This window comes from Neomonachus schauinslandi, chromosome 7 (assembly GCF_002201575.2).
Source record: "Neomonachus schauinslandi chromosome 7, ASM220157v2, whole genome shotgun sequence".
In the NCBI taxonomy this organism is placed as follows: domain Eukaryota; kingdom Metazoa; phylum Chordata; class Mammalia; order Carnivora; family Phocidae; genus Neomonachus; species Neomonachus schauinslandi.
In genome coordinates, this window is record NC_058409.1 from 26,007,779 (window position 1) to 26,022,092 (window position 14,314).

Below are 14,314 nucleotides of genomic sequence, written 5' to 3' on the forward strand. Positions count from 1 at the left end.
CATTTGCAGCCCCCAACCTAAGGCCAGCAGGGTCTGCCGGTACCTCCACTGCAGAGTAGGAAGCCCAAAGGGCTAAGCAGGCCCTTCCATGCCCAGGTGCTCACACCTTTTAGCCATAAAGGAAACAAGGTAGGGTCTCAGAGTCCTGTCTGCATCCCAAGAAATTCCTCTTGTGTAGACCTGGAGACTGGGCCAGGGGCTCAGGAGCCTGCACGCACATTCCCCTAGCCAGAGTCCTGGATGCCAGATTTTTCTGGAGGCCCTCAAGGGACCTGTAGGCCATCTAGGCCCTTCCAGAACGAAGCCCTCTGCTGGGAGATGAGGGTCTGCCAGAATTCTCCATCCTAGTCCCACCCTGCTGGAATTTCTCCAGCGAGCCCTCCCTTCAGCATCAGGGAGCCTTCCTGGAGCTACCCCGAGAGAGCCAAAGGAGTGGCCACAGGACTGGCCCAGCCCATCGTCACTCACAGAATCCTTACTGCTGCTGCATTAAGCAGAACAGCCCTTGAGGGTCCCCTGGCTTTGGGCTCTGTCTCCCAGGGTGTCACATGTTTCCCCAGAACACTTTTCAGGGATGACTGTGGCATCTTCCAGACCTCACCTCCAGCAAGGAAGCCTCAGGTTATCTTGTATTTCCATCAGTCTCAAGAAGGGGACCACGTGGGTATCAAAAGAAAAGCCCAGGATCACCTGCTGGCCCGGACCCCCAAGAGGGAATTTCTACCTAGAAGCCCTTCACTACCCCGTTCACACCTGACACACTGATCCAGCTTCTCTGCTTTGGAAGCAGCGCTCATGAAAACCCACCGCCCCTGATGGCGTGAGGGCGTTTCCTTTCATTCCTCCATCCCCTGCATCGCCGGGAAGGGGGTGGTGAGCAGAGCTGGCCTCACGGGTGTGTACTTGTCCCATCCCAAAGGGCTCTTGCTTGGTTTAGTGCTCTACTTTATTGCCTTGAAATATCTTAATAATTTTTGAACAGGGAGCCCACGTTTTCACTTTGCATTCTGCACCACAGATCATGAAACCAGTTCTGGGACTAGGTTGATCTGGGGAAAAGGGGAATATGGTGTGGACCCCCCTCTTCGGTGGTGTTGGTGGGAGGGATCAGCAAATCAAGATGGCTCCGTGGGGTCTGGCACAGAGGGAGGGAGGCAGGTGCACCGTGGCCTGCTGGGGAGGGTCTGAGAGGGCTTCCTGAGAGAGGGTGGGACCCACACCTGCGAGTATCTCACTTGCGTCCTCTCTCCCCTCGGCCAGGCCTGTCCACCTCCTTCCCCATCGATGGCACCTTCTTCAACAGCTGGCTGGCTCAGTCAGTGCAGATCACGGCGGAGAACATGGCCATGAGCGAGTGGTCACTGAACAATGGGCACCGTGAAGACCCCGCTCCGGGGCTGCTGTCAGAGGAGCTGTTGCAAGACGAGGAGACGCTGCTGAGCTTCATGCGGGACCCCTCTCTGCGACCTGGGGACCCTGCCAGGAAGGCCCGGGGCCGCACCCGCCTGCCTGCCAAGAAGAAGCCACCACAGGATGGGCCTGGCTCACGGACGACTCCAGACAGATCCCCCAAGAAGCCCTGGGGCCAGGATGCAGGCAGTGGCAAGGGGGGGCAAGGGCCAGTGGCCCGGAAACCAACACGGCGAACGCCTTCCCACCTGCCGTCTAGCCCTGCAGCTGGGGACTGTCCCATCCCAGCAGCCCCCGAGAGCCCCCCTCCTCTGGCCCCCGAGACCCCGGACGAGGCAGCCCCAATGGCTGCCGACTCGAATGTCCAAGTGCCTGGCCCTACAGTGAGCCCCAAGCCCTTGGGCCGGCTCCGGCTGCCCCGCGAAAACAAGGGAACCCGGAGATCGCCAGGTGCCAGGCCTGATGCTGGGACAGGACCGCCCTCTGCTGTGGCCGAGAGGCCCAAGGTCAGCCTACACTTTGACACTGAGACCGATGGTTACTTCTCTGATGGGGAGATGAGCGACTCAGATGTGGAAGCTGAGGACAGTGGGGTGCAGCGGGCTCCCCGGGAAGCAGGGGCTGAGGAGGTGGTCCGCATGGGGGTGCTGGCCTCCTAAGTCACCCCCTACCCCGTCCCAGGCCCTGCCCTGGTCCTCCCGTGAGGCCTCAGCCCAGTCACAACTGCCATTTCCAATCTCTGCTGAGTGTCTCAGACCCTTGAGACTGCCACTCTGTTGTGGTTTTATTTTTAATATAGAGAGAGTTTTGAATTCCACACTGTTGTCTTTCTTCTGTGCTGGCCTAGGACAGTAGGATTCCTTCCACGGCTCTGGCCGCAGGGACTGTCGCAGGTCCTGTGCACCATCCCTGCCTGGGCAGTGCCCCGCCCTGGCCCACGCGGCGTCGCTGGGCTCCTGGCTAGATGTAGGCAAGGTGAAGAAGAGCTCAGGCCTCCAGCCCGCTGCCACTGGGTGACACAGACCGTCGTTTGGGCATTATTTCACGGCAGATGGGCCAGCCCAGGGCCTGCCCCGCCTTGCCCCCAAATCCCACTGGGGTCCATTTGGGGGGTCCTGCTGCACTCCACTGATCCCCAAGGAAGTATGCTAAGTGATACCCAGCCAGAGTCTACTCACTGTCACAAGCACAACGAGCTTATACAAGAAAGCACTGAGGGGGCGCAGAGGGACCGCTGGTTCCAGAGGAACCACAGCTGTTCCTGATCAACCCACATCATCTGAGGCCTGCCCGCCCACCCCGCGACCCCCCACTCCCTTGCTGCTCCGCCCCTGCCAGTGCCCAGCCCGGCGGCTCTGAGAAAGGGTTCCTAGAATCCTTCCTGAGCTGTGCCATTTACTCAGGGGACTCCCAAACAGCCAGCCGCCAGTGCCGGTGGGAGCTGCAAGGGAGGGCCAGTGCCCAGACAGGGGTGTGGGGCTCAGACTCACCCACTTAGAGAATTGCTCTGGGGCTCCAACTTCCTTCCTTCCTTCGGGGCCAGTCTCGGCCGAAGTCTGGTCACTCCCAGACAGCTGACCTGACCAGACCAGACCGTTTGCCTTTCCAAGTTTTCCAGTCCTGCTAAGAGACGAGCTTCTTCCTCGGTTTCCTTTTGGAAACTCCTCCTTCCAACAAGCAGTGGGATCCCGGGGCCTGGGGCAGATTTCAAGTCTTGCTGGATGTTCCTGGTTCCTCTGTCCCTGTGAGCCGTTACCCCCTCTCCTGGGTATGCCCTCCCTCCCCACCACCGACCCACCTGCCGCCTTTTCCGTCCCACCCTCTAGGTCCCAGGTAGTTGCTCTGAAGAGTTTCAGTGGAGTGGCCCCAGGGTGATAGCTCAGGGAACAAACACAAAAGGAATTCAGTGAAAACATGGGTTTTTTTCTTTCATGAATTACTCCTGGGTCACTTCCGCCACTGGTGAAGCCAGAACTTCTCCAACAAGAACCTTGCAAAAGTCCAGTGAATCAGTCGAATCATTCTATGGATGCCAAAGAATATTTTGACCATAATACAGCACAGCCTGGACCTGACAACTTGTCACTTGGACTTTTTTTTTTTTTTTTTAAATGGAGTTCTTTAGCAACAAAGTGTAGAGACATGTTCATTGCACACACCCAAGGAGGCGAGCCCAAGCTCTTGGAAGAGGGTGCTGTTCTGCTGCTGAACTGTTAGAATCGGGAAGCGGGAACCAGCGCTGGATTTCAGATCCTGGGCTGGGCCCACTGTGAGCTTTCCCAAACTCTGAGACTCAACCGGGGGTGGGGGGGGTAGAATACCGACCACAAAACCAGCATGGCGAAAGTCTTCACCATGTGGTTCCCCCCAACACAAATACACAACGCAGATCAGCGGGATGGGGAGCAGCGTGACCACCCACCCCCGACTGCAGAACTTTCAAGGTACGACAGTGGCATTGTCATCGACACTCAGTTTCGTGTGAATTTTAGCAAAACAGGAAGCAAAGACAGGACTCCGTTCAGAAGATTGGGCACATTGGTCCGGGTGGAGTGGACTCAGGGCGGGCTTCCAGGATTCTGGGCGTTGGGATGGCACAAGGCACCGTGGAGAGTTCAGTCCGCCTGCCTCCTTGGGAGTCCCGGCCAGTGCGGCGTCTGCACCAGCGGCCCAACCCCCGTTCTCTGTTTACTGCCTTTGAACAGTCGTCCTTCCTTCCCCGTGCTTTGGGTCACAGTCTTGTCTGTGCTGGATTGCCCGGTCTGACCTCGCAGGAAGCCAGGGGACGCGATTAAAGAGCGACCAACTCTGCCGGGGGTGGGGGTGGGGTGCCGGGAATGGCTCAGGCCCAATAGACTCAGCCCTTGCCCCCTCACCCCTCCACGCGTCCCGAGGCAGAGTCTGGGCTCCCCCGGGGGCAGGAGAGAATGCAGCCTGGCTGGCCAGGGTCTGGTCTGGGTCGGCCAGGTGGGGCAGCCAGCTCTCTTCAGGGGGCCTCTGCCCAAGTTGGCCTCTGGATTCTCTTCTGTGTTGGCTCTTGGCTTTGGACTGGACTCTCCCTGGGGCCATGTCCTGCACAGGGCCCAGGGATCTGTTCAGCCAGCCGGTGAGGGATGTGGGGGGCCTTCACTCCCAGGCCAGCCCTAGGGCTGTTCTTGCCGGGCAGCTGTCCACCTCTAGGATGCCCAGCAAGGCTACACAGAGGTCAGAGATGCTGATCCCCACCACTGTCATTTCCTCCATTAGCCACAGCCCCTTCCCTCTCTGGTCTACTGCCCGCCGTGTAGACAGCTTTGCCACCCCTGGCATTGAGGTTGGAAACAGGGAAGAAGGCAGGAGGCCTTTTGCAGGCCAGAGGCTGAGGCAGAGCTCCTGGTTGACCACATCTGCCCCCACTCACTGGCCCTCTTCTGGGAGGGAGAAGCTGCTCTGTTACTCATTCTGTCATTCCCCATTCTCCCAGTCCTGGCTGCACAGCTCCTCCCTCCCCCTCATCACAGCAAGAAAAGGATATGGTGCACGGAAAGTATTTTTATGGATCATAAATGTATTTTAAAGTGAGGAAGGAGAAGAAAGGTAGAAGCTTTATTTTATTAAATGAGCTCTCTGACTTTGTGACAGTGTGTGAGCGTTTGTAATGTCAGGGTCTCGATTTCCTTCGAGAAGCCACCAAGGTTCCAGACGTGGGTGCCGGACTGTAGGTGTGTGCACCTGGGCCAGGGTGCATGCCCTGTGTCCTTGCGCATGCGTGTCTGTGTGTTGTGTATGGGCACATTGTGGGACTGGCTGGGGCAATTTTTAGGGAATCAACTGCCCACTACTAACACATTGGCGGCAGCTGGACTGGGCATTTCCTTGCTCACTGCCAGATGTGGTTAACCTCTGCCCGTGCCCGGAGCTCTGCAGAATGGTCTGGATGCCGCAGCAAGGCCCTGGGGGAGGCCGCTTCCCACGCTCCGGCCCGGCTGGCCACATTGGCCAAGGAGCCAGGGCTGGAGTCCGTTCTTTAAGGCACTTCCTGCCACCTTGTCCCTCAGACGCACCAACACTCTGTGCTCCACAAACGACTCGGGGTGGGGGGATGATATGAATGTCACAGGAGGTGACACCTTCTGTCCTTGTTTCAAAGAAAGTGATGTGCCATTTGTTAATATACAAGAGAAATACTGAAAATATATTGAAAAGAGCAATTTTAAATTATTTTTGGCTTATGTTGCAATATTTATTTTCTTGTATTAGAAAAGATTCCTTTGTAGAGAAAAAAATGTATTTTTCATTAACGCAAAGACCTATTTCCCCTTTTTGTACATTGTCCACGTTCGCTCCCCTTAACGAGCAATAGAATGTACGGCCGCCTTGCTGCGGCCGGAGCCCGCGCGCCCTGCATGATTCTGTGTTGCTGCTGCTGCTGCGTAGCTCCCACTCCCATCCTGTCCTGCTCACTCATGGGGGTTTCCGGACCCCGGCCCCCACCAGGGCCTGTGTCTCAAGGAGCCCTTTGCACTCCTCGTGTGTTGGCAAACGCAGTGAATAAAGCAATGTTTTCCGTGCCGGATGGTGTGAGGCTCTGTTGCACTGGGCGGGGGGGGAGGGGGTCCACACCCCACAGCCAGCAGGAGGCCTGGGGAACCAGCGAGGGCTCTGCGCGTCCCGCGGGACCTCGTGCTTCCTGCAGAGGAGTCCTCTAGCGATGCTCCTCGTCAGCGCCCAGAAGGCACCGGGGGCTGCGCTCAAGGGCAGCTCGGTGGAGCTCCCAAGTCGCCTCCTCCAAGTTCGCACCCAGGTCGCCTCCTTGGGTGACCACTTTGCTCCTCGTCCGCATCCACCGGGATTCCGAGCGGATGAGGGAGGCACCCAGAGCCACAGCTGTGATGGGAGGAGGGGTTCCGCATCACCCGCAGGACTGCTGCGCTCGGCCCACCCCGTCGTGAGCCACCCTCCTGGGACAGGGGGAGGGTTTGCGGACAACCTTGGGCATCTGTCCCTCCATCAGGGAAGGTGCTGGCCCAGGTTTGTTTTTCATTCCCAACTGCCTGAGCACCTGCTCGGTGCCGGGCTCTGGAAGCTGTTAGGTAAGTGTAGCCACCATCCCTGCCCCAGGGCAGCTCACTGTCCAGCAGGGACTCAGACGATGAGGGGACAGGGAGTTACGGAGGCCCTGGCTGGTTTGGGGATGGGAGGCATTCAGGATGGGTTTCCTTGAGGAATGGAGACCATTCATTCATTCATTCATTCAATGAATCTCAGCCATATACCTCATTCTGCCAGCGTGCTGGGCTGTATACCAAACGTCACCAGGATCCTGCCATCCTAGAGCTTCCAGGCAACGGAGACCTGAAGAATAAACGGTTGCTCGGTCAAGGGCAGCTGGGTAGAAGAAAGGGCCAACAAGCATTCCTGAAATGGCTTGGGCATGTGCAAAGATATATCAAACTATGCAGAGTAGGAAGGGGTCTTCAACCTCTGAGAGCCCCAGGCGGGCAGTTTGGGAAAAGGGTGGAATTGGGACTCAAGGAACCTAGCTTCTGGAGCCTCCGACTTAGTTGTTTGCCACCGAGAATTGCCCCATTTTGTCACTGCAATAGGCAGTAGCCCCCAAGGCTGCATCCAGATCCAAGGTTCTGTGACCACAATGCAGAAGGCATGGGAAGGAACCTGGGGCTCTGCATTGGCCAGCCCACCTGTCACAGGGGCCAGCTGCCCTGGGCTCACACCCCAGCACCCCAGCCTCTCGGTCCTCCCTCCGCCAGCACCACGCCACGTGCACTTGGCCACCTTGGTCCAGAAGAGTGAGACAGGCGCCCTGCTGCCAGACCCACACCTGAAAGCTGACCCAGCTGCTACCCGTGGGGCCAGAGAGGTCAAGACACCTGTGGGTCTAAAGCAGCAGTGTTTGGTAGACATCAGGTGCGATCACACGTTTAAGTCCGGTAGCCGCAGGTTTTAAAAGTAAAAATAAACACGTAAAATGGAACTTTAACCTATCAGATCCAAATACAACCACTTAAACGTGTAATTCATATAAAACAACTACTAATGAGAGATTTTACATTCTTTTGTACTAAATCCTCTCAATCCGGTGTGTATTTTATATTTATAGCACATCTCAGTTTGGACTAGCCACTTTCGAGCTCAATAGCCAGGTGGCTAGTGCCTACTCTATTGGGCACCATAGCCCTAGAAACCATCGGGTGTCTCCCGGTTTGCTTTGGATTGACCCAGGCTTGTGAGGGGTGAGGGACAGACAACCATGAGGAGTCCTTGGCCCTCTTCCATGGGGGAAGGCAGAGGAGTAGACCTGGCCCTAGTTCCCAGCAAGTCCCTCTGGGGTCCCTCTCGGCACCCATTCAAGTCCACATGACTGCTTCACGGCAGGGGTCTCACAGCTGGTTGGGGCTCCTAGGTCTTTGCCCCTGTGGCTGCCTCTGCTGTCTCTCCCCCGAGGGCAGGACAGGATGAGTGTGGACTGAAGTGTTCCCAGCTCCCTCGTGCCGGGCCAGTTCTCTCCCAGGATCTCCCAGGGGGGGTGCGGCATTCATCACCCTTCTATCTTGCCTGCATTGATTCCACGCTCACTGAGCACCTGCTACTGGGCCCTGAGGACATTCGGATGACCACATGCCCCTAGGGGGAGACCAGGCCGGTGTGGGAGACACACTTTAATCATGTAATCCCAGAGCAGCGTCCATTACTAAGACCATACCGTAAGTATAAAGCTGGGTGGGAGGAGGTCTCTGAGAACTTCCTTTGTTCTCACCAAATTTCTGCAAGGATAGGCTATGGGGTGCCATCTGCTGCCTGTCAGGCCCCAGCCCAGATGGCTCCAGCAACAAGTCTGAAGGCCCCCAGGGCCAGGGCCAACCATGCAGTCCCTAGTCTCAGAACTCCAGACCTCCTTCTCCCACACCCCCCTATGCATGGCCCTTCAGCCCTTCATGAGCCAGCACAGAGAAGGAGCTTCTTTATCAGCCTTCAGGATAAGGGACAAGAGGTCTCCTGAGAGCATAAGGCATTGGTTTAGGCCTGTGGGGTGCCCACCCTGGGTAGGGTGGGTGGACTGAGGATTTCCAGGCCCTGCTGTCTCGTAACTGCTAAAGCAAGGGAGGCGATCAATGGCGGGTTGGAGAGGGAACATTCCGTGCTCCCAGAGACGGCCTCAGTCCCTCTCATCGCACCTCTGTCTGTGCCCAGAGGCAGCAAAGACCCTTTTTCTGGGAGAAGAGGGTTTCGGGACTCAGAGACACTGTGGACCCATGCCAGCAGGTTGCTCAAAGTGGTCTCATGCGCCACTCCCCTTCACAGGAGAGACCCCATACTGCAGTGTCGCCTGGCCAGGCTCTTGAGGGCATCCACAAAAGGGCTGACTCCTTCACAGTCCGAAGGCCACGCCGCGGCTGCCCCTGTCTACATCTGCCCCAGCCACCCACTCTTCATTCCCCTGATGAGAAGCACAGGCAGGACATGAGGCTTCATGATCGCCACTGGGGGTTGCCTGATAAAAAAAAAAAGAGATCATGAAAAATGGATTTCAGGGCAGCCTTCTGGGGTTCAGGCAGACTCACTGCCTAGTGTCAGAGCGAGGCAAGGATAGGGGCCAGTCAAGCAGGTGACTTAGGGGCAAGCTTAGTGCACCAGGATGGGGCTCGACACCCCGTGCTCCAAGCCAGGCCTGGAGTTCAGAAGCATCCATACCATCCATTCTCAGGGAACCTGTGTCGGGATGCAAAGGTCCTTGTCCTGGCTTGTGAGGGAGCCCCTCGGTGGGTTAGGAGGTAGGGTTGCCAGATTTAGCAAATAACAGTACTGGACCCACAGTGAAACTAGTACTTCAGACAAATACTGAATAATTCTTTAGTACAAGTATGTTCCAAATATTGCATCCTGGATTTTAACCTGGCAATCCTAGCAGGAGCCTCGTGTCCTCCACTGTATTGTGGCTCATGCAGAGGGGTGGCGCTAGCGAGTGATTTCCCATGGTGTATAAACTGGAGCAGATCCCAGACTGTCCCCACAACTCCAAAATGCTCACCCCTGAAGTTCAAGAGCAATGGAAAGGGGGCTGCCGCCAGTAGCCAGGACACACGGAACCCAGGCTGCGCCTGTCCCCATTTCATCTCACATCCCAAGCTAAGGCTGAACGGAACTCCGTCCTGGAAGGGACCCTTCTCCTTAGAGCTGTCTGAGGCCCACGGGCCATTTATTTACTGACTCAGGTAAGTGTCTAAAACACTTCTATTGGTTGTAACACTATTCACCATAGCCAAGAAGTGGAAGCAACCCATGTGTCCATCGGTGGATGAACGGATAAGGAAATGGTGGCAGATGCAGGCAATAGAATATTACCCGGTCTTGAAAAGGAAGCAAATTCTGACATATGAACATCGAACACATTTTGCTAAGTGAAATAAGCAATGGCAAAAAGACACACCCTACACCACAGCGCCTGTAGGAGGTATCTAAAGGAGTCGGACTGGTGGAAACAGGAAGTAGAGAGGGGGGTGCCAGGGGCTGGGGGCAGAGGGGGTGCGAGCTGCTCAGCGGGTGTGTGAGCTAGGATGCCAAGGGGAGTTGCTTGGATCAGAGGGCTGCAAGCGCTCAGTAGAAAGGAGGAGAGGGAAGGGACGACAGCAGGGAAAGAATGTGTCTGTTTTGTAGAACAAGCTGCTCCCACCCAGGAGACGGAGGGCCAGGTGCTCCACCGGCTACCCCACGGCGGGAGCCAGCTCAAGCCGGACTGTTGCTGAGGTCTTGCAGAGTAGCCCCCTAAATTGCCCTGAAGTTACCTTTAGCTCGTTATAATTCTAAGATCTCCTATGGGGGGTGGGGGTCAGCCATTTTTGAACATAACAATGTGTGCACTAGCGCCTTGACATACTGAGCATGTGCAGTTGATCCGAAGTGCTTAAGTAACAAAGTCAGTTCCTTAATGGACCCGGCGCCCTGCCCCTGCTCTGAAGCTTACCGAATAAAAGACCCCGTCTAACCCTAAGAGGAGGCAGTGGTTTGAGAGCTATCTCCTTGTCTCCTTACTTGTGACAAGTAATAAAGACTCTTTGCTTTCAACACTTCCTTGGGTGGTGTTCAATTTGAAGCACCCCCAAGCAGCAGACCCCCTGAGTTCAGTTGCAGGTGCAGAGGCAGGATAGAGGATTCTGGGGATCTGGTGCACAGCAGTGAGCATATGGTTGACAGCACCGTACTTTACACTTAGAAGTTGGTATGTGGGGGCGCCTGGGTGGCTCAGTCGGTTAAATGTCTGCCTTCGGCTGAGGTCATGATCCTGGGGTCCTGGGATCCGGCCTCACATTGTTGGGCTCCCTGCTCAGCTGGGGGTCGGCTTCGCCCTCTCCCTCTGCCCCTCCCCCCGCTGGCGCTGGTGCTCTCTCCCTCACACTCTCAAAATAAATAGATACATACATACATAAAAGAAGTTGCTATCTGTATTTTATCCTATGTGTTTTATCACCCTAGTTTAAAAAAAAAAATACTATGCGGGGACGGGGTCTGGAATCCCTGCCACATTCGGTAAGTTACAACTGCTTTGTTGCAAGAACAAACATAACATTAAGCAAAAAGAAGCCATTCTAAAAAACTTTCAAAAAAAAGTTCATATTGGGCCTCTGCCTTTCCTGGGGCATGACTCCCGTACATCCCCCAACTCAAAGCTTAAACTCAAGGCTTCTTGCTGCAGAAATGGGGTAATTGAGAATTAAGGACTTGTATTTTGGCATTTGGGCCTCAATTTACTCATTTGTTAAATGAGGATGACAGTTCCTGCTGGGCCCCCCATGCGGGGCGGCTGAGAGGTGCTAAGGGGACATAGACATGAGGTGGGCAAAATGAGGACTCAGCGAAGGTGGAAGAAGAGGGGAAGAGGAGGTTTGGGCAGAGACCCCTCTAGGCTGAGGGGAGGAGGCCAGAGGGATTTGTTTACTAACTCTCACTTCCTGGAATCTGAGCTGGCAAAGCCTGGTTGTTTACAAGTTCTCATGGGCTTCCCTACCCTCAACCAGGACAACTGTGGTCTGGGGAGAGGGCTGAAATAGGGGCTGGTTGTACACCTCTGGGGGTCATCAGGGACCAGCTCATGTGATACCTGTGACAGCTGCCTGGGCCTGAGAAACCCCCAGCTTACCAATGTTCTGAGCTCCTTGGTGGCCTTCCTGTACACTTGAAACCTTGTAACCCAAGAGCTAGAGGGTAGCTGAATAGGACATCCCTCCTGCCCCCTCACCCCCCGCCCCTTTTTTGCAAAGAAGGAATGTTCCATGGCTAGGGACTGAATGTTGTGAGCAACATGAAACTCAGAAGAGCAGCTGGGGTTTGTAAGAGAAGCCAAGGCAGAAAAGTGACTCAGCAAAATAAACCTTCACCTGTGGATGTTCCAAACTCCAGTTTTGGGGCTGTGGGTCATCACTGCCTGGTTCTGGTCACAGATGCTTAGTTTCATAGCCTGGCTTCCCACATGCCAGCCGTAACATTTATGCCCATTAGCTTACAGAAGGAAGCTTGGGAAGGAGGCCAGGTGGGCCTAATTGCTGCCTCATCCAATGTTAAGACTCGATAATGGGTTAATGTCAAAGAAAGAGCAGTGGGCCCTGAAGAGGCATCAGGAATCAGAAGGGATGCTCAAATCTCTGGGAAAACCCACCCCCCATCCCCCTGAAACCAAAGCACTTCCTTCTAGTCAAGAAAGGGTGTGGGACTGGCACCAACTTGCACCATTAATCCTGGTTCCTGCTTGGCCTTCATCTGAGGAGCTGCATCTGGGTGATAGCACCTCCAGAGTTTGGGGGGTAAGGGGTTGTGAAACCTCATCTTGTTGCAGGTTCTTGTCTCACAAAGTCGAAGAATGAATCTCGCAAATAGGTGAAGTGAGGTGAAAATATATTAAGTGAAGGTGAGAACAGAAAGGAAAGAAAAAAAAGCTCTGTAGAGTGAGAGGGGTCCCATATGGGTTGCCACTGAGGGCTTTTATGGTCATCTGTTCTAAAAAACTGACCAGGGAACTTGGTAAATATCTCATCTATAACAATTAAGACAAACAAGGTGGATCTGTTCTGGTCCCTTCTCTCTGGTTAATATCTTGTCTATAACACTTCTCCACATCTGGGGTATCTGTGAGCCTGGTTACTGGTCCCCTATCTGTCTCTCCCTACCTAGCCTCGCCTGTCCTTTACTCAATCTTACAAAACAACTTCTTTAAAACAAACAAACAAACAAACAAAAAAAAACAACTTCTTTAGAACAACCTCTGAATTTTAATGACAGAGAGACTGTCATTTTAAAAGCAATCCAGTGCTAAGTCATCGTGCTAAAAAAAAGAAAATCTTCTTTAAATTCAACTATAATTGTCTCCTTGAAACTTGATGTTTCTATTCACAGGTCTTCCTGAGCCCTGGAGCCACAGAGATCATGTCCAGTCCAGTGTTCAATGGACAGCCCTTAGGCTATTTGATGAGTTAAGATATGCCCATCCAACTCTTCAAGTTGGGTACTTTCCTAGGGGATCAGAATGCAGGGTATGCCCCCCCCCTTATCCCTACAATTACACTTGAATTGTTTGATTGATGGAGCCACCAGATCCCCACACTTTTCAGGCAAGCCAGTCCCAGGTCAGAGGTTTGCAGAGAGAGGCGTCAGATGGGACAGATGCTGTCTCAGCTCCCCACTCTCCCAGCACTATCCTCAGTGAGCACCCACCCACTTGACCCCAGGGCTCAGCCAGGTGTTTTATAGGTTGGCAATCCCCGCTGTTTCAACAGCTTCAAGCTTGTCATTTAGTTTTACCTCCTATCAGGATCTTCCCCATTGTCAGCGCCACACATTCTAGTGCACATGCTCAACAGTCAGTGGCATTTTAAGAAGGACACGTCTATCCAGATGGTCCCAACTTCAAATAGCACGTCCAGATTCTGATTTGATGGTCCCAAGGGCAGAATATCCTGGTGGAGCACTAGCTCCTACCATGGTTGGTGAACATGGTCATACATCATACAATGCTGGTTTTGGAACCGGTGGTAGAAATAACATATGTATCATTACAGGTGAAAAACAGGTAGGAGGATGGGAAAAAAAAACAAAACAGCCCTATTCTCCTGCTTCCTCCTCAGGTCAGGCTTCATGCTCTCCAGTCTTTCCCTCCACTCTTGCCTTCTCCTAGTACATTCTCTCCATAGTCCTCTTCAGGCACTGAACTCTACCAGTCCCCAAATTACAGCGTGGCCTTTATTGCCATGCCTTTGTCGGGCTACGGAACTGGCACATCCTCTCTCACTCCTCCTTCTAACCAGTTTGTACTCCTGGTGCCTGCTTTCTAGAAATCTCCTTGGTAATGTTTGGGCGCTTTTTCCTTTCGCCTCCCATGGTGCCTTGGGCAGATCTTTACCCATTTTTCTGTATGTGATGCCAGTTGCCAGCAGGTGTTCAGGAAATGCCTATTGACTAAAGGAAAAGCAGACAGAAAGTGAGGCCGAGCATCCAAAACTGAATCGAACACCAACACAGTACTTGGCAAGTGCCTGGTGACAAGCAGTAGTTCCCCATATGTAAAACTTTGTGTGTGAGAGAGGGGGAAAAAAAAAAAAGAGAGAACCCTGGTAGGGACCCTCCTCCCTATTTTGCCCAGCCCAGCCCTGACACTTGGGGTGGTAGGCAAAGGCTGCCCAGTCATCACGTAGAACGGTCGGAGCACTGCTTCTCCGAGGAGGAAGGCAGAATGAGGCCCCAGAGAGTCCAAGAGGGACCCCACTGCCACCCAACTACCAGAGGACTGATGATTCTGAGCTTGGCCCTATATAGAAGCTGCGGTAGAGAAAAACTCAGGCTGTTCTCTAGATAGCTTCGCGCCCCTGCCATCTGCTGCCAGGCAGTCAGGAAAGAAGGCAGCATTGCAGAGTTTCCT

At 54.2% G+C, this 14,314-nt stretch overlaps 1 protein-coding gene across 5 annotated transcripts in view; it reads left to right on the plus strand.

Annotated features, from left to right (window-relative positions):
- The window catches only part of JADE2 (jade family PHD finger 2), a 52,211-nt gene extending 46,254 nt beyond the window's left edge, over window positions 1-5,957 (plus strand). For all 5 annotated transcript variants that reach the window (XM_021701806.2, XM_021701805.2, XM_021701804.2 and 2 more), the window contains one exon: window positions 1,261-5,957. In XM_021701806.2, the coding sequence (XP_021557481.1) occupies window positions 1,261-2,069 (809 nt within the window). In that variant the 3' untranslated portion in view covers window positions 2,070-5,957. The remainder of the gene's footprint in view (window positions 1-1,260) is intronic.
- Window positions 5,958-14,314: the final 8,357 nt, after the last annotated feature.